We start from the raw sequence: 19,671 nt of genomic DNA, 5'->3' as shown, positions 1-19,671 counted from the left end.
AAAAAAAGAATACAAAGATATGTTGTTTCAATGATCTTATAAATTAAATTTTTGGAATTCTATATTTTTCATGTTTACAAATGCACATACATTTTTAGCTCACCTCAACGAAGTTGGGGGAGCTTATGTAATACCCTCGGCATCGGCGTCCCAGGTTAAAGTTCTTGGTGCAGTTTTCTTTTCAAGTACTTCTGTGCCCTATATTAATCAGAGATGAATGGGGGGGATGCTTCTAGTATGTTTCATTGTACCAGTCAAGGTTTCAGATGCTGCAATTTCAGCTGAAGAATGACCAGATTAAAGTATTTGGATCAGGTCTCATTTCCAAGTTACTATAAGACCTATATTGACCAAACTTGCATGGATGATACATCTAAGGATGCACACTACTGAACTTGCTTCGGATGCTGGATCTGACCTACATTTTCCGGATAAGTGACCAGGTTAAACATTTTAGAGCAGGTCTCATTTCCAAGTAACTATACGCCCTAGATTGACCAAACTTGCATGAATGATACATCTAAGGATGTAAACTACTGGACTTGCTTTGGATGCTGGATCTGACCTACATTTTCCAGATGGGTGACCAGGTTAAAGTTTTTAGAGCAGGTCTCATTTCCAAGTAACTATAAGCCCTTTATTGACCAAACTTGTATGGATGATACATCTAAGGATGCACACTACTGAACTTGCTTCGGATGCTGGATCTGACCTACATTTTCTGGATGAGTGACCAGGTTAAAGTTTTTAGAGCAGGTCTCATTTCCAAGTAACTTTAAGCCCTATGTTGACCACACTTGCATGGATGATACATCTGAAGATGCACACTGCTGGACTTGCTTTGGATGCTGTATCTGACCGACATTTTCCAGATGAGTGACCAGGTTAAAGTAAACCAATCTTGCATGGATGATGTATCACAGGATGAACACTCTCAAACTTGCTTCAGATGCTGGATATGACTTACATTTTCTGGACGAGTGACTAGTTTAAAGTTTTTAGGTTATTCCATTCCCAAGTAACTGCAAGCTCTATCGGACCAAAATTGCATAAATGTTACATCTAGGGATGCACACTACTAGATTAGCTCTGTAATCTCTGATTACCTATGTTTTAATATATGACAAGGTGTCGGAATAAATGTATTGAATAAGAGAATATTATCTACTGTACAAGTAATAGCTTTGACAAAAAGCTTGCCTGACTAAAAGCAATCAATATCTACAGAACGTATAAGCATGATAATTATAAATGTTTCCGTCCAATTTTTTAAGATGGAATCCAGGAAAAGAAAAAAACAACTTGCCCAAATCTGAAAATCCACAGACACCTGGCGTTACTTTTTTTCTTTTAATAAAAAAATATACCCCTACCTATATAATCAATTGATTATATAGGTAGGGGGTATATTTTTTTATTAAAAGAAAAATAAGTAACGTCAGGTGTCTGTGAATGTACAGTACATGCAATGACGTGGATAACATTTAAGTTAATATGACAAGATATTGAAGATTCCTTAAATGGTTTTTAATTAAAGTGAAGTAAGAAAAACAAATTATAATATAATTGATTTATGTTGGGAAGATATGGCTGTGTAAAGGTTATGTGAATTAGTTTCAACTGCATAGAAGATCATAAATGCCGAAAGACAGCTGAAAGTATGATAACTACATGTACTTATAATGCCAATTGTAATACAAATGTTATTGAAAGAAATGAATATCCTTAAGAAGTCTAAATTGTAGCATGTACTTTTAATTTCTGATTACAAATAATTTTTACTCCCAGAATGTTGAAGACAATAATGTTTTAAAAATCTTATTATAAGAACTAATGCCATATATGGGTGTGCATGGCAAAGTTAAATGAAGAGGTAATCGCATTGTTGTGTATTAGAAGCGTGTCAAAATGTGTCACACCAGAAAAATTAACCAAATGTTGACAAAAGATTATCATGATGAAGAAAACTGCATACAATTTCCCTTATTGTGGAAGTGGATGTCGATTTTGAAAAATGACATCATCTAAATATATACCTGAAGACTGAATATCCATTTATTGTCTTGGAATGAAAAACTTTTAATCTAAAGAATGCTTTATCTTTAGAGAAATGTATACGGAAATTATTTACAAGAAATTATTGTTATGAAAGACATGCAGAATGTGTTTTCAATGCATCAACCACTGCATGAATGACGAGAGGGTATCAGAATTATCATGTATATATGGCCAGTTCTTCCACTTGAGAAATTTTTGTCTGTTACATGTTAATTATTTCAAATCTTTATAAAGGATATGATGTACTTCTTCTATCTTTGTTTCCAACATCACTTGTAGAATTGCGTTTTGTATATGAAAGTAATTGGACTAGTCTACTTAAGTTATAACCGGGAAATAAATAAGAAGGAAAACTTAGCAAATCCATTGCTTTAGTGTTACCTGCCCATATACGATGTGTTTTATTTCTCCAAAAAATGAGATAAATAAAAAAAATTTAAACTCGAAAACTAGGTTAGAAGAAATCACACCCATTCAATAGAACATTCCTAGGAAAAGGCGCGAAGATTTACTCGTGACATTTGGCGCCAATGATTGTGTCAACCCTTTCCTAGAAGACAAAGGTGTATGAATCATGAAACTGAACTTCTTAAAAGTGCATTCAGAATAATGGTAGCATTCATTAGTGGATGTGATTTTGACTTCGGGGACTCGAAGTGAATAGTTTTCAATGATGATATTAGATCATATAGGGTGAGTGTCTTGGACGTTTTTAGGGTCAGATGAGGTAGGATGAGTATGGGTGAATTAAAAAAAATGACCACCAACCTGAATTTTTTTGGCAAAATTCAACTACTTGTAACATATTTTACACTTATATCATCATATTGCAAATGCATTCTAGTTTAAAATCCTGAAGTGGCAATAGAATAGACAATTGGATTAAAAAGTTTCATAATTTTCATTAGTAAAATTTCTTTTGAAAAAAGAAAATATCATTACACCTTAAAAGACTTTCTAAAATACATACTCACAAGAAATTATAGTTTTTTATGCTTCAAAATGGTAACAGGGGTATAAATGATTAAATCTAGACCTTGAATGAGTATCTTCTCTTGTACATATGACAAAAAATTGGCTTTTTGATTGTTATTTTACATTATTTTTTCAATTCTCGTTTGTAAAGTTTTAATATGAAAAAAATATGAAGCAATAAAATTCCCCAAAATTCACTTTTCTGTCCGTTTATGTCAATTCTTTAAATCTAAGCCAAAAAAGAATTGTTATATACGAGTTCTCTTACAAAAAATACTAGATTTTGAAGTGACCCTATGTTACATTATTGTGTTGCACTCCTGACATCTGATATGTATTTTATCTAACATTGTTTTAAAAATAATAACACACAATAACCCATTCTTACTTTGTAAATCAATTTGTCGTGTTGATATTTTTCATCGTTTACAGCAAGTTTTTCATATTTTGAAAACCTTAAAACATGATTATTTGCAAAGTGTAATATATATAAATTGTATTTAAAATATATGTGAAATGATGAAAACTATTCCCTGAATTGACTGTAAAATTTCTGTAATTTGTTGATATAGACATAGTGTTTTGAACATCAAATAGTATCAAGCATTTTTTTCAACTTATTTTTTAGTAAAGATGGTTAAAAAGCATCGGTAATTATGAAGCAGTTTTGTTGCACTCCTGACTGCAGTAAAGTTTAAAATTAAAACCATAGAACACAAAAAATCATAAAGTGTTGGCAACATCAAGTGGTAATGAAATTGTGCAATACTTATACTCTAATACTTCATAATTAAAACAGATGAAAGTATTTAAAATTCGCATTTTATCTGGAATTATACCCTATTTTATGCCAAAACACTAGCTTAAATGTATATTTAGAAGATAAAATATATTTTAAAGCATATTTTCCTTTAGAGGACAAACAGAGTAACCCACCAGAAAAATTCTACTCATCATTTTTTCTTTATTTTTATTCTTAGTGGATGATTTATAATTCTAACATATTTGCTGCACTCCTGACCAAATGCATTGGGGCCTTTAAAGTAGAATTGTGAAGTGAAAATTACATAAGAACTTGTTCTGTTGTTTCAGTGAAGTTGAGGAGGAATTACTTGAATTTTATGACAATGTTTTAGTGTGTTTATTTTTAACGTTCATTAAAAAAATCACAAAAAAGATAAAAACACATCTGAATTGATAAAATTGAAAAAGAAAGGATTTTAATAATAAAACTGTCAATAATTTAGCATTAAATTATACAAAAAGATCATTATTAATTAATGAATACTTCTAAGCATGAATAGAAGTCTTTTCGTCACACAACTTGAATCTTTAAAAAAATGTGTTGCATCCCTGACCATAGAAATATGGATCTGAAGCACAGACAGATCCTGTAATTAATAAATGTATTTGGTAAAAATGTTCTTTGTGTCTTTATTTTCCAAAATAAAAATCAGAAAATCATATAATGATAATAGTTTTTTTATGCTTGGGAGCAAAACATCAAATGTTGCACTCCTGACATTTTGGGGTATGCACATATACTTGACTCTCATTAATGCTGCTTGTGATTTATATAACATTTTTAAGTTTTAAAATATATATCAGTTATTATTTTACACTTCCAAAATTCTTTTTTGTCTTAATTTTCTATCAGAATTTTACAATTGATGTTTTTTTTGGCAACACTACATTTTTTCTGTTGCACTCCTGACATGGTATAACATTTTTTTAAACATCAGCCATGACCACAACTTGATTAAACAAAAGTTATAACAGTCCACATTTAAAGCTCAATACTTTGAATATTATCAGGAAAGTCTTTATTTTCAACATGAAGCATTATTTTTTATTTTACAGATCTCCAAAAAATATTAAAATTTCAAAATGTCACAAAAAGGTATTGCACTCCTGACAATTTTAGCATCATTTTTGGGCATAACTTTTTTGTTAATTGATATATCAACGAGATATTTGGCAGGTATTTAGACACTATCTAAAGACATATGCTGAGACATAGAAATCTATTATCATTGCCTGTATTTTTAGTGTGGGTTGATAAATATGCATTTGGTCATTTTTTTTAATTCACCCGTATGAAGGTTGTTTGTTTTCCAAATGATTGTAGAATTGCTTTCCCTCCTAAGAATTATATGTTTCAAATGAGGAAAGATGCCACCCCAATATGATATGTTGATACAAAATATGTATTGTAAATCGAATTTTATTTTTGTGCAAAAAATAATATAATATTTTTCTTTAACTCATGAATATTTCCATTTCTTTTATTGAGTTTTTTATGCAGAACGTTTCATGAGTAATAAAAATTAATAGATGCGGATGAATCGCGAATGATTTGTTGCGAACAAGTCAAACAGTATCATTTAAAAAAAATAAGGAATTAAAGATTTTAAATGAGAAAATTCATTTCAATAGCTTTGATTTCTTTCACTGTTTTTCGTTACCAATTTCTGAAAAGTGAAATGGTTTGGAAGTGAGTTTGTCCCACAGAACGCTTCTAAAATGCCGTGACGTCATCACGTACAGGAAAAAATTCAACGCATAATTCAGCTGCTCCAACAATTGAGAAATTTCTTTGAAGAGATTAAAGCCAGCGTCGTTACTGGCAAATGCGCTGATCTTGAGCTCGTATGCGGCATTATGAAGAACTGTGATTGGTAGCACCAATATGATATAGGCAAGAACGATCCCAATCAACATAGCCGTGACGCGGCGATCATCCTTACTCCTCTGTGCAGTTGAACTCTGAGGCTTCATGATTTTTCTTCTCTGGTTGTGGCGAACCAGTTTAGCAATAATAAGCGGGGTCAGAGTCAACAAAATTATCATAGGAACAATAGAATACAAGCTCGACGCTGTCCTAAGCATGGCGCCAAATCTTTGTCTAGCAGCGGGATCCTTTGCGTCATACACATCTGGTTGGCATATTCCTTTAACGATCTCCGAGGCATAGCTATATGCACCCGTGAAGGCAAAAATGATAGCGTAAATAGCCAGAATACCGGCAAGCAGTGTACGTTTTGTGATATAAAACTTTGCTTTTAAGGGAAACCACACCGCTATAAAACGCTCAAAACAAAGACCAACGACAAACCATGATGACGTCATCTTGGATGCCCTTCGAATGATGAAATACAGTTTGCAGGTTGAGTTATGCAACGCTCTTATGTCCTGACCAATCAAATCAATAACAAAGTCCTTGTTTAATGGCTGGGTCAAAAGCAGAACACTGTCTGAGACAGCCAGACAAATCAGCAAGTATGAGGAGGGGACGGTGGAAAATTGTCTGGATTTCATTACGATAATGGTTAGGATATTTCCAGTGATGCCTATGGTAACGGTTGCTGGGAGAAAAACGTAATTGACGTAATCTATCACACTTGGTCCCGACTCCTGTGATCCGGAAGTGGAAACCGACAGGTTTGTGGAAATACTTGTATTTGATATGTCGTTACTCGCACTTTGTGTTATATTGTTATCAGTCATGACTGAAAATGAATAACAAAAAACCCTTCAGTAATATTCCATTTTTAGCTCACCTGAGCCAAAGCTCAAGTGAGCTCTTCAGATTAAAATTTGTCCGTTTCTACCGTTGTTGTTGTCGTCGTAAACTTTTCACATTTTCATCTTTTTCAGAACCACTAGGCCAATTTCAATCAACCTTAGCACAGAGTATCATCGGGTAAAGAGGATTCAAGTTTCTTCAAATGAAGGGCCACACCCTCTTCCAGGGGGAGATAATTAAGAAGTAATGAAAATTGGGTGGGTTATTCTTCTTCTCAAGAACCACTGGGTCAGAAAAGATGAAACTGTGAAAGCTTCCTGACATAATGAAGATTCAAGTTTGTTCAAATCATGACCCCGGGGTAGGATTGAGCCACTATGAGAGATCAAAGTTTTACATAGGAGTACATAAGAAAAATCTTTTAAAGTCTCAGGGATTTATCAGCCTATTTTGGGAAACGCCATTTTTTGAGAATTGGGAAAAAATTATCGGCAATTTGAGGAAATTGGGAAAAATTAAAAATCTTGCTTACATCATGTTTCAGATGTAATTCATTTAACATTTTAGCATGAACTCTAATTTGGGCAACTAAACAGACAATTAAATATGATCCAACTTCATCATACAAGATAACTTATAAATAATAGTAAGACTAACACAACTAAACTTGACTCAATGAGTATAAAGTATCTATACAAATATTGGTAGTACATGTGTGTATGAAATTCCAATTTAGGTCATTAGAATCTGTCTCTGGAGATTATAAACCTCCTGCAAAATATTATACTAATTAAGTACACATTTTCTCAAAGTCCCCTTTTTAAATATGTAAAAATACATTGAAAATATGTTTTCTATCTGAAAAAATGCCTACAGTTCTTAACATTCACTCATAGATCAATTGAGTATGCGGAAATTACTTAATAAATCTATATTATTACGCAATATCACCATTTTCAGAAAACAGAGGAAATTCGGATTAAAAGTCGCGATGTTTAAGGAGTTTTTTAAACATGTTTTATGCCTGTACCTTTGCTAAATTAGTTAAACATAGAAAAATTACAGGCAATCTGACAATTTTACTTGGCGTTTTTCCAAGATAATTAAATATAAAAGCATTGTTCAACAATTGGGAAAAAATACTGCCAAATTGGGAAAAATTTAACTCATTTTCAATTGGGAATGGGGCCGAATTTCGGCCCCTGAGAAGATACTGATAAATCCATGAGTCTTCTTCATTCAAAACACAGTCCGTCACGATAGCTCAGTCGGCAGAGCGTTCGCTCCGTGATTTGAAGGTCATGTGTTCGAATCACGGCCGTGACTGACCTAAGTCGATAAAAAATAGGTAACAACTGTTCCTTCACCAAGCGCTCGACACTTCTATACTTATAAATTAATAAATTTTGCAAATAAACTCCGAAATGGGTGCACCAGGGTTCTTACTAACTCCTCTATAAATACACTAGATACAAGAAGATGTCCGTAAACTATATTTAGATTTCACTCGCATAGTAAGTATCGCACATTAAATTAAAAGTCTACTTTCAATTTCTATAAACAGCCATGAAATAGCAAAAACGTGAATACGGTGGTGTTTCCGGTTGGCGGATCTAAGTTAGGGGTAATTTTTAATGAAACTGACAACAAGCAATCGTTTATTTATTTCATAAAATATCATTACTGAATTATTCAATCAATACTTGATTAAATTATATAAAAGAAATAAGTTGTGATAACCGATTAAAAAGGGAAATGTGCAAATTATTTTCGTCATTCACCGATCTTAATATTGACGGAAGCTTCTAGAACATCATATAGCATCGAGCCCGATGTTAAAAAGAAAAACGGGGTGATTATAGCTGATAAACATAAAAAAAACTCTTGTGTGAATGGTCATTGGAATAATGTAAATGATTGATAACACTATAAGTTGTGAGTTGTGAATATATTTATATATCGAAAGACTATTAAATATATGTAGTAAGTTTTCCTAATAAATTTATCGGTAAAATTTGTATGAATTCCTCAGTGCTTCGTTTGTATATATTCCTCAGTACTTCGTACTTCGTAATAAACTTGCTTACATGAAAAGAGAAAATTAATGAATAAGGTATTGTTCAAATACAATTAAAGCTTAAAAATTTCTGCTTCAATCAATACATTTCATTTTTTTTTTCCTCCTGAATACAGTCTTATGTATCAAATACTCGGCCTATTCATAGGGCGTTAAAAGCTAATTTTTACACAGGTACTTGGGTCTTGGTTTATAAATATGTATGTACCTTATTGGTATGTAAAAAGTAAAGTAATTTTTTTACATATCAATGAGGTACATACATATTTATAAACCAAGACCCAAGTAACTTTGACCCCCCCCCCCCCCCGAAAAAAAAAAACCAGTAAAATGTGCATATTCGCTGCTTTATCCTTGACGGAAATGAAATAAGAGCATCTGAAGTAAAATATCCATAAAATAGTATAGCAGGTTTCACAATAAAAGTCACTTAATGAAATTGTCACTTTTCAAGTTTTTACAAAAGGGGTGGGGGGGGGGGGGGGGAGACGTAAATTGTACATCTACTTCATGAGGGATTTTGAACAAAGTATTTCTTCCTGTTATAAGCTTGTGGGCTGTCAGTAGAAACTACAGTATATTTTCTGTCGGTAGTGGTATAAATTCAATTCCCCGCGCTTGCGCGGGATTTCATCTAGTTGAAGTAAAAGTTGCGGGTCTTTCGGATGATCGAGACCTTAAAAATCGAGGCCCCGTGTCACGGTAGGCGTTGGCACGATAAAGAACCCTCACTGCCGAGTAAAGGTCTATATTTGAAGCCGTTCACCGGTATATGTTAACGTCTCTAAATGAGTGAAAAATTCTCGAACTGGGCTTAAAACAACATTCAATCAATCAATTAATCATTCAGAAGAGCAAAGCCATGATTGGTCATATATATACGGAAGCATCTTCAGATTCCAGTTTGTTCAAATCATGACACCTGAGGGTAGGGTGGGGGCTAAGGGTAGGACGGGGTCATAATATGTTACCTTAATTTTACACAGGAATATATTAGGGAAAAATGCTAATAAAGTAGGCCATAGTTACTCAAGTGACCCATGTGGCCCATTGGCCTCTTGTTATTAATTCTCTTAGTGGATTTTTTTTTCCTCTACAACTTTGTTATGCAATGCGCATACGTACGATGCTATCGACTGATAACAACTCTTTATACTTGTGGATAAGACCTAATCATCACATGGGTATAAATCTCGGAACAAAAACAGATTTAAAAATAAATTTTAGATATTAATTCAGCTATAGAAAAGGTAGCCTTTCAACAACACTTGTTAAAGTGTTTTCCTATATGTAAACGTCATATTTTAATAAGAGCTATTACTTTTGGTCTCCCGTCATAGTATTTTATGAATGCACGTTTGACTCAGTACTCTAAGAGAAAGAGGGATGTGAAAAACCAGAGATGATAAAGATTTCCCCTTGAGGTCGGGGGTTAAATTCTTTAGGGGGAGGAGGTACATCTATTTACAACGTTTGTAAAGATATCATATAGACTATCGATAATGTTAGTCCAATATTTATTTAGCACTGGAATCACTAAAAATCACTAAAAATGGTGTGTAACTATATGCTAAAATTATTAGCAAGAAGCCTATGGGCCAAAACACGCAGCTTAGAAACTACGGCCCTTCTGTTCTTCAACAGCAGGTTTTTTCCCTATATGTTCCAATGTAAAATTTTGATCACATATCGTGGCCCGACCCAACCCCTAGGGACCATGATTTGAACAAACTTGAATCTACACAACATGAGGATGCTTCCATATAAATATCACCAATCTTGACTTTGCTGTTATTGTGAAGAAGATTTTTAAAGATTTTTCTTATCTATTCCTATGTAACACTTTGATCAAACATTGTCATCGGGGGTCATAAGTAGGTCAAACTTCAAAATCACGAGGCCAAAATCATAGTATATTCGAAAAGGTCAAATACATGTTATAATATGTGGACAGACGAATGACATTTAATGTCCCAAAGCTTTTGTGCTCTCCCGTTGCTCCCCTTTTCTTTCCCACAAAGTATAGCACGTAAGACTTTACAACATTGACAATCAATGAAATATTATAGTTTCTTACAAAATTAAGCTAAGGATTGGTTGATAGATTGTGATTTATCATCATTTAAAATTGAAATTAGCCAAATCGGTCATTAACGTACGGAGCTAGATATTTCTCCCTTTTTTTTGTTTTATCGTTCACCTTAATCAATAGAACCGACCGAAAGGACATTTTCATTGTTAAGGATCAAGGATTAGAACATAATAAAAACACTATAATACCGGAAATAACATCAATGTTCTTGTCTTCTTCTTCGGAGTAAATTATCGCTTGATCTACAATTAATTCTCTACTTGATAAAATTCGTTGCCTGTCATGTATAAGTGTAATAAATTTACTATTTTCTCTTCAGTAATTTTATTTGAAAAATATCCGGTTCATCGTTGGCTCTAAGGAAATCGTACATGGTTAAATTTAATGTAGGGAGAGAAAATAATTAAGATTATCCAAGAAAGGATGATAGGGATGGATAAACATTACCATTTTTTAGACTTTGAAACCTCGTGGAAAAAAAGGGCCCCGTATAAAAATATAGGAAAATGCATTAAATATCTGAGAGAGAACGTGTTTTTTTTCCTTCTCTTAATAATGAATTGTTTATGGCTATAAAACCATAATGTTTACTTTTCATGTAGACATATTGGGTAATTCGTTACCACCCAGCCCCCTAAGTTCTTTAAAGCATACACGTCACAATAACATTTTCCCTTTTAAAACGTTCGTATTTAATTCCTTTTTAAAGGGGTCAGGGTATAGTTGCATTGACGTTTTGTTTACAATTTTAAATTTCTATTCAAGGTCCCTCTCGATGCCGATTTCAGGGGGCTATAAAAGGCTAATTATATAAAAGGGTGTGATTTGTCCTTCGATCTTTTACGTTTGATGCAGCACTAATCATTTTTGCTTATGATTGACATACATGAAAATGTTAAAAACATATTTGGAGTCTCCATAGAATTAATAAAGGATATGAATTCGTATGAAAAATTGTCACAATGCACCTTCTTCTTCTTTTTTTAATCCTAAAAAAATTAAATTTGTCAGGGAAAAGTTTTTGAAAAAGTTGCAGATATGTAATAGGTTTCGTGCATGTAATTCCCTCGATAAAGTTAAATCTATATTCAAAAATTGCCTTTCAAATTGCCAGACTCCGGTTATACTGCAAATATGTGAAATAACCTATACCTCCTGGACGGAATTTTTCCTAAAGGTTCCTTATCAAGTACCAGTAATTTTAATGTTGACTAAACGTAGCTGCAGACTTTTTAAAATTTCTTTTATAATTACTTTTTGGAATGATTTTTAAGCTACATGTAAGTTGTCAAATTTTTTTCCGAACCCCCCCCCCCTTTTCAAAATCGATACTACGTGCCTGACAAAAAGCCATGTCTCAGTTTTTAAATAGAAATGTGAACTATTAAAACACCAGACCTTGTATATGGTATTGTCTTTTATTAATTTTCAATCTAAAGCTGAAAATGATTACATGACAAATCGTTTTCAACTTAAGATTGAAAATTAATAAAAGACAGTATGTTTTTGGAGAATATGGTAAAGGAAACCCCTAACATGGAAATACAGACAATTTTCTATATGTAGAAGTTTGGATTTTTGGTCCAAAATTTTTATTTTTGTTTTGTTTTTCTACTTTATATTCAAAAATATAAAAATTTGAAATTGATATTTATAATAATTGAATTCTTAATGATTGTTGGAAGCTTTTTCAAGAAAAAAGAAAATATACTGACCTGGTAACCGCCAGAATGAATGAAACAGACGATAGACTCAAACCGCAAAACAGAGAGGAGACGACGTCATCCTCCATTCTCGGGTATATACAGTGTATATATATGGACACTCATTACTAATAAAACTGTTATAAACCATCATAATTGACACCTTATATCCTACCTCCGACGGAAAGGAGAATATTTATGTTCGATACTAATTACAACTGCTATCCTTACTGTTCAAAGTAGAAAAAATGTAAATGATTATCAAAATGATAATAATGATAATAAATTTTTTAAAAAATTGAAAATCAGCAAATTTCACATGCTCAAGAGTTCTTTAAAGAATTCTTTCAAGAACTCTTTAAAGAAGAAATGATGAACACATGTTTGAAGAGTGTTAGAACACTGATCTCCCATCTAAAAATTTACCTTCCAGTCGAACAATATGCATAAGGATTTTTCTCATTTCCAGGTCAGTTATCATGCTCGTACACAGCAAATATTACAAATACACACTTATTTCTTAAATAAACAAGATGTGTTTGTGTAACACTGATGCCCCCGTTTGGCAACTTATAGCAAAGGTTAAACTTTCTCAAATGCAAATCAAATACATGTATGTTGGTAACCAAAGTAAGGTCTTGTTTTGAGGAATATACCTGTGAAATATGAAAACCCTAGCGGCAACCATTGAATAGATATGGAAAAGGTTAAAGTTCAAACATCAAGATTAAGGTCAAATAGTCAAAATTAATGGTGCCCAAGGAAAGGCCTTCTCACAAGGAATACAATATGAAATCCGTAACACCAATTTTTCAAAAGTTATGGCCAAGGTTAAAGTTTTTCAAAAGTAGGCCAAACTCCAAGGTCAATGGATTACAATTGTTGGTATCCAAATGAAGGTCTTGCCACAAGGAATAGACATTTTAATATGAAAGCCTTAGCAACAACTGTTCAAAAGTTATATCGAAGGTTACAAGTTTTCCAAAAGTAGGTCAAACTCTAAGGTCAATGGGTCAAAGTTGATTGTATCCAAAGGAAGGTATTGTCACAGGGATTACATATGTGAAGTACGAGAGCCCTAGCACAAACCGTTCAAAAGTTATGGACAAGGTTAAAGTTTTCCAAAAGTAGGACAAACTCCAAGGTCAAGTTCAAAGGGTCAAAGTTGATAGTATCCAAAGAAAGGTATTGTCACAAGGATTACATATGTGAAGTATGAAAGCCCTACCACCAACTGTTCAAAAGTTATGGCCAAGGTTAAAGTTTTTCAAAAGTAGGTCAAACTCCAAGGTCAGAGTCAAAGAGTCAAAGTTGTTGGTATCAAAAGGAAGGTATTGTCACAAAAATCACACCTGTGAAGTATGGAAGCCCTAGCACTAACTGTTCAAAAGTTATGGCCAATGTTAAAGTTTTTCAAAAGTAGGTCAAACTCCAAGGTCAAGGTCAAAGGGTCAAAGTTGTTGGAATCCAAAGTAAGGTCTTATCACAAGAATTACACATGTGAAAAAATGAAAGCCCTAGCTTTCACCGTTCAAAAGTTATGGCCAAGGTTAAAGTTCGATAAATTTTGCAAAACTGGGTCAAACTCCAAGGTCGAAAGGTCAATTATGATGGTACCCAAAGAAAGGTCTTCTCACAAGGAATACACTTGTAAAATATGAAAGCCATAGCTCCAACCAATCAAAATTTATGGGCAATCCTAAAGTTTTTTCGGACAGACAAACAGACAGACAGATGGACGGACAGGGCAAAAACTATGTCCCCCCGAATCTTCGATACGGGGCATAATTAATAATAATAAATTAGTTAAGTTACCTTATTGTACGTACATGTATAAAATACAGTGTATGTACAAACGAGCAAGATTATTACATGGTGATCTTGGTTATTTAGAGATCAATATATTAACATTGAAAATAAAACAGACAGTGTATATAAGCACAGAGAAGTCACGACTAGATACTTTAAAAGTTTTTTAATCGTTTTATTGTCTTCCCGGCAAATATTCCATTTAAGAAATAAAATATATATTATGACAACTTAAATTTACAAATCAACATAAAAAATATTGAATTTTTATACATAGACAATAAGATAAAATTATTCTATGAATTTCATCAGAATATTTACTGTTTTCTAAAGAGCTAGGTTCACTTTATCCATAAAATGGCCCTGTCTATATACTTAACTGACCAAGTCCCAGTGTCCCATTTCAACCATCAATATAAAGTAGAGACTTAGAACTTTCATTTCCTATTTTAAAAAGTTTCCTCTGAGTATCCAGGTATGAAAAACAGGAATTGTGAAATTGAAATGTTCTTGAATTTTGAAGAAAATAAATGTATTTTTTAGGTACTTTCAGCAAATAATTCAAATATGGGCCCACCCCTCGATCCAAAAAATAAAACATGGATTACAATATTCTGAAATAGTTCTTTCATTATATAATTGAATATTTTGGATCATTGAAACATTTTGGTTGGGGTCTATGCAAAATATTAAAAACTGCGTAATTTTTGGGGGGCCATTCTTAAAGAAATTGTCAGGATTTGAGGATAATGAAGCAATTCATGTCGACATAATACATGGACTAGCGAGAAAATGACTTTTAAGAAATTCTTAGAGCCATAAAAGGCCCTAAGTGAACTTCGTTCTTTCAAAGTTGAACTTTTTATTTCAACAATTCAAATTAAAATTAATTATCATTGATATTATATATATATATATATATATATATATATATATATATATATATATATATATATATATATATATATATATATATATAATATTATTATATTTTTCCTCGATTTTTTCTAGGAATTGTGTTGAAGTTTGGCTTGTTTTATAAGATCGGTCTAAGACACGGGTAGGAAATGATATTTTTTTGGTTTGTTTGTTTATTTTTTTATGTTTTTTTTTTGTTTTGTTTTGTTTTTTTGTTGTTTTTTTTTTAGTTTGTATTTGACACAATGAGAGAAAGCTAAAAACGTAGCTATATGAAGATAAAGTGTGAAATGAAGCAATGAAAGTGCTCGATGTAATGCCAGATAGATTTTTTTTTTTGCAAGTGAATGCAAATACATGTAACACAGTGACATTTAAGTCCGGGCACGACAAAGTCCGGACTTTCAACTATCCTTTCTGTGAAACATAATTTAAATATTTTCCTTGATTTTGTTGGGATTCTTTATTATGATCACAAAAACTGATCAAAGTGATCTGATTGTCTGATGTTTTGTAATGAGATTGGATATAAAGTGATATGATAGTCTGGTGTTTTGTTTAGTTATTGGGAGTTAAGGAGGGAAGTATTTATGCCCTGTGTATGCAAATTTGTCTTTATTCCCCATAAATTAATCTGGAATTAACAAGGAGTTTGAACCTCAAATAAACAAATACTCCAAGTAAATACAATGCGTACTTGCAAAAGTTTCTAGAAAGAAAAACAACTTTTAAGTGAGAATATCTACTTCGACAGTTTTGACATAAGGGTGGTACTCTTTGACTTTGACCTCTGAAAATTAAAAGAATTGCAGGTGATTACTTCCCACAGAACGCTTCTAAAACGCCGTGACGTCATCACATACAGGAAAAAATTCAACGCGTAATTCAGTTGCTCCAACAATTGGGAAATTTCTTTGAAGAGATCAAAACCAGCGTTGTCACTAGCAAATGCGCTGATCTTGAGTTCGTATGCGGCGTTATGAAGAACTGTAATTGGTAGCACTAGTATGATATAGGCAAAAACGATACCAATTAGCATAGCTGTAACGCGACCGTCATCTTTATTATTGTTTGCAGCGGATCCGGTCATCCTTTGTCTTCTCTGATTGTGGTGAATCAGCTTACCGATAATGAGTGGTGTTAGGGTTACCAATATAATCAAGGGGGCAACGGAATACAAGACCGTTCCTGCCCTTAACATGGCGCCAAATCTTTCTCTAGCAAACGAATCCTCCCGATCGTAAACGTCCGGTTGACATCTTCCCTTCACCACGTCTGTTGCGTAACTAAACGCGCCTGTGAAGGCAAAAGTGATAGCGTAAACAGCCAGAATCCCAACAACCAGTGTACGTTTTGTCATATAAAACTTTGCTTTTAACGGAAACCACACAGCAATAAAACGTTCGACGCAAAGACCGACGACAAACCACGATGACGTTACTTTCGAAGTCCTTCTTATGACGAAGTACAGCTTGCAAATTGCGCTATGCCACGCTCTGACGTCTTGACCAATCACATCCATAACAAATGATTTATTTAACGGTTGGATCAAAAGCAGAACACTGTCTGAGACAGCCAGGCAAATCAGCAAGTATGAGGAGGGAGCGGCAGAAAATTGTCTGGACTTCATTACGATAATGGTCAGGATATTCCCCGTGATTCCTATGGTAACAGTTGCTGGGAGGAAAACGTAATTGATGTAATCAATCACACTTTGTCCCGTTTCCTGTGATCCGAAAGTGGAAAAAGATAGGTTTGTGGTAATGGTCGTAGTATCGTTACCATGGTTGCGTTGTGTTACATTTAAATCTGACATGGCTGAAAATAAGTAAAAGATCTTAAACATTTTATTCATAAATGATAAATATTATAATAATTTTTTATGATCTTTCTTGTAATAAAAACATAAATTATATGAATTAATAATTATATCTGACATATACATGTATATACTAGTATAATACAAATATAGGCCTTTCATGAGGTTAATCCATATAAATATACTGAAAGGAAAAAGAAACGCAGGGTAACATATAATATGCGAATTTTTTTTTACTGCTTAATCGAAAATTATGTAAATTGGTCAGAGGGATATCTTGGTTAGGCCAACATTTTTTTATATCCTGTTTTACGGGAGCGCCGACCCTAATTTGGGCTAAAATGAAATAAAAATAAAAGTCCCTAATTCACGTTTTATTTTTATTTCTCCCGCCGATAGTTCATTTGTAGTCACTGAAAAAATAAAAGAGATATAAATAAACTTTTCACAAGCCTTTCAAAATGCGATTTGTCATTGGCTGAGGTAAATATATTCATCCAATCACAGTATTCGAAGTGTGAATAGTCACTGCACAGCATAGCGCCAAAATGTCAGAATCGGAGGATTTCATTTATTTTTAAGTAGTCATTTTAAAAAGTGACATGTCAATGTCATATATTAGAAAAATAATAAAATTTCAGATTAACTTTTAATGAAGATTGAATGAAACAGACGAAACAGTAATCTTGATCAAATGTCATGCAGAGGGCCACGTGGAAATTAAGGTTCTGTTAACCATGTTAACCGCTTGTTTTGAAAAGTTTTGAGTACGTATTATCTTTGACAGTTGCTTCAATACATTGAAATACGTCTTGAAGATTTGTTTAAACTTAATTTTAAGACAATAATGTTTTCTTTTACAATTAACGACAGAACAGAACACTGTAGAACTGGGGCCCGTTTCACAAAGCTAACTTAGGACTAAGTTATATCTTAGGAAAGAACGTTTTCCTAAGTTCATTACTTATCCTTTTCACTAACCTCGTCTTATCTTAGGATATTCCTAAGTTGTGTCGTAACTTTAAGACAAGTAAATCAATGACTTAGGAAGAAACTAAATATGACGGCTGTAGGTACATGTACAAGGATTCTTACAGAAAGATACTGTGTGTGTTCAGGCAGAGAAAAAATCCAAAGGATTACTATTATATGAATGATTGTGATCCCTTCAGGTTATAACTGCTTTACTTTGTATGTAATACCTAAGAAAGGGATTTTAAGAATTGTCAGAGATGTGTCTGTATCATTAGTCAAAATTAATCCAAGGTATATAAAAATGTCCATTGGTGAAGTTGAAACTACAAATACATTGTACTTATGGAATGTTTCATTTCTCTCGAATTCGTGGATTTCCCAATGTTACTATAAAATAGTTACACATGTTGGATTAATTCCCTATCATTTAAATAGCACGATTTTTGTTAACAAAAAAATTCCACGCTATATACACTATTGTCTGTGTTACTAAACTTTGCATATAATTTGAACCATTATTATATATTTTCAAATCTGATAATATTACTAGTATTTGAATCGATATTTAGTATTTGAAAGATTATAGTTTGATAAGGGAACAAATTTGTTCTCTTCAGCTCCTGATATAGCTGTTTCTCAAAAAATTGCTTGTATCTTATCTCCCATGGGAGGAAGGAGGCGTTGAAGTGCAAGACTTGGACCATTTTCCCTCTGTTTCCGCTTAATGACTCCACTTCTTTTCAACTCTTCCCCTGACCAAATGTATGTTGTGTTACAGAATATTAGGTCCCCTGTCCCTTTTGGGCTGATTTGTCATGGTATAATTATGCATGAAGATTATAATATATTTCCTTTTTTCAACTTTTTTTTCTGATTAGTGTTTCCACAGTCGCGAATTTGGAATTTCTTATCTGTCGAAAAATTCTTATTTTAAATTACACAGTAACATGTACAACTAACGTGGAGCACTCATTCGCGAAGAAATAAAAAGAAAATAAGGTCTCTGTTAGATTGCTTGTCCTTCGAAGCAATTATTGTTTTAAATTTATTCCATTTTCTAATTGAAACGATACTAGTAGAAAAATATATAGTAGGGGGGAATAAACAATTGCAAACCTCCGTTACCTTATAAAGAGCAAAATAAAAGGCAAACATATAATAGCACAAATATTAGTTTAAAAATATACACGTCTTGTGACGGGGGGGGGGGGGGGGGGTAGTATGTGTGTCACTCTGTGTGTGTGTGTGTGTGTGTGTGTGTGTGTGTAGGAAACTTGTCAAGGTTAAACCATACTTCTGTCCAAGTCCTTTGAAAGTGGAGGGTAACCCCTAACCTCCCGACCCTCCCCTTTTCAAGCTGTTTTTTTACTTGAAAAAACCCGACTCAAACTAAAGATTTTTACTCATACTGACATCCTCCAAACAGTAAGATTTGTAGACAGAGTGGAGAAGTTATTTCATAACTTCGTAACACAACTTAAGAAATGTCTTAGGATAAATTTAAGATAAGATTGTTTCGTGAAACAGCTGTGACAAATATTAGAAACTTCCTAAGTTATAACTTAGGCATATCTTAAGTTATGTCTTACGACATATCTTAGGAAACCTTTGTGAAACAGGCCCCTGGTAGAAAGTTGCGTGACTGAGGAAATTTGAGTCACAACTTTCACTCGTTTTATGACAAATATTGGAATTCAAAATTACCTACGAAAATATATG

General features: G+C 33.0%; 2 protein-coding genes across 2 annotated transcripts; both read right to left on the bottom strand.

Annotated features, from left to right (window-relative positions):
- Positions 1–5,481: 5,481 nt before the first annotated feature.
- On the bottom strand, positions 5,482–6,540 carry LOC133175726 (neuromedin-U receptor 2-like). Its single transcript, XM_061310833.1, has one exon. It carries the CDS (start codon positions 6,538–6,540, stop codon positions 5,482–5,484), a length of 1,059 nt encoding a protein of 352 aa, XP_061166817.1.
- Positions 6,541–15,900: 9,360 nt separating this feature from the next.
- LOC133175725 (thyrotropin-releasing hormone receptor-like) lies at positions 15,901–16,974 on the bottom strand. Its single transcript, XM_061310832.1, has one exon. It carries the CDS (start codon positions 16,972–16,974, stop codon positions 15,901–15,903), a length of 1,074 nt encoding a protein of 357 aa, XP_061166816.1.
- Between the last annotated feature and the right edge of the window lie 2,697 nt (positions 16,975–19,671).

This window comes from Saccostrea echinata, unplaced genomic scaffold, assembly GCF_033153115.1.
Source record: "Saccostrea echinata isolate AGI-Se365-2 ecotype Australia unplaced genomic scaffold, CSIRO_AGI_Sech_v1 ptg000064l, whole genome shotgun sequence".
In the NCBI taxonomy this organism is placed as follows: Eukaryota; Metazoa; Mollusca; class Bivalvia; order Ostreida; family Ostreidae; genus Saccostrea; species Saccostrea echinata.
Note: the sequence above shows the minus strand (reverse complement) of the source record. Positions and strands in the feature narration are given on the sequence as shown.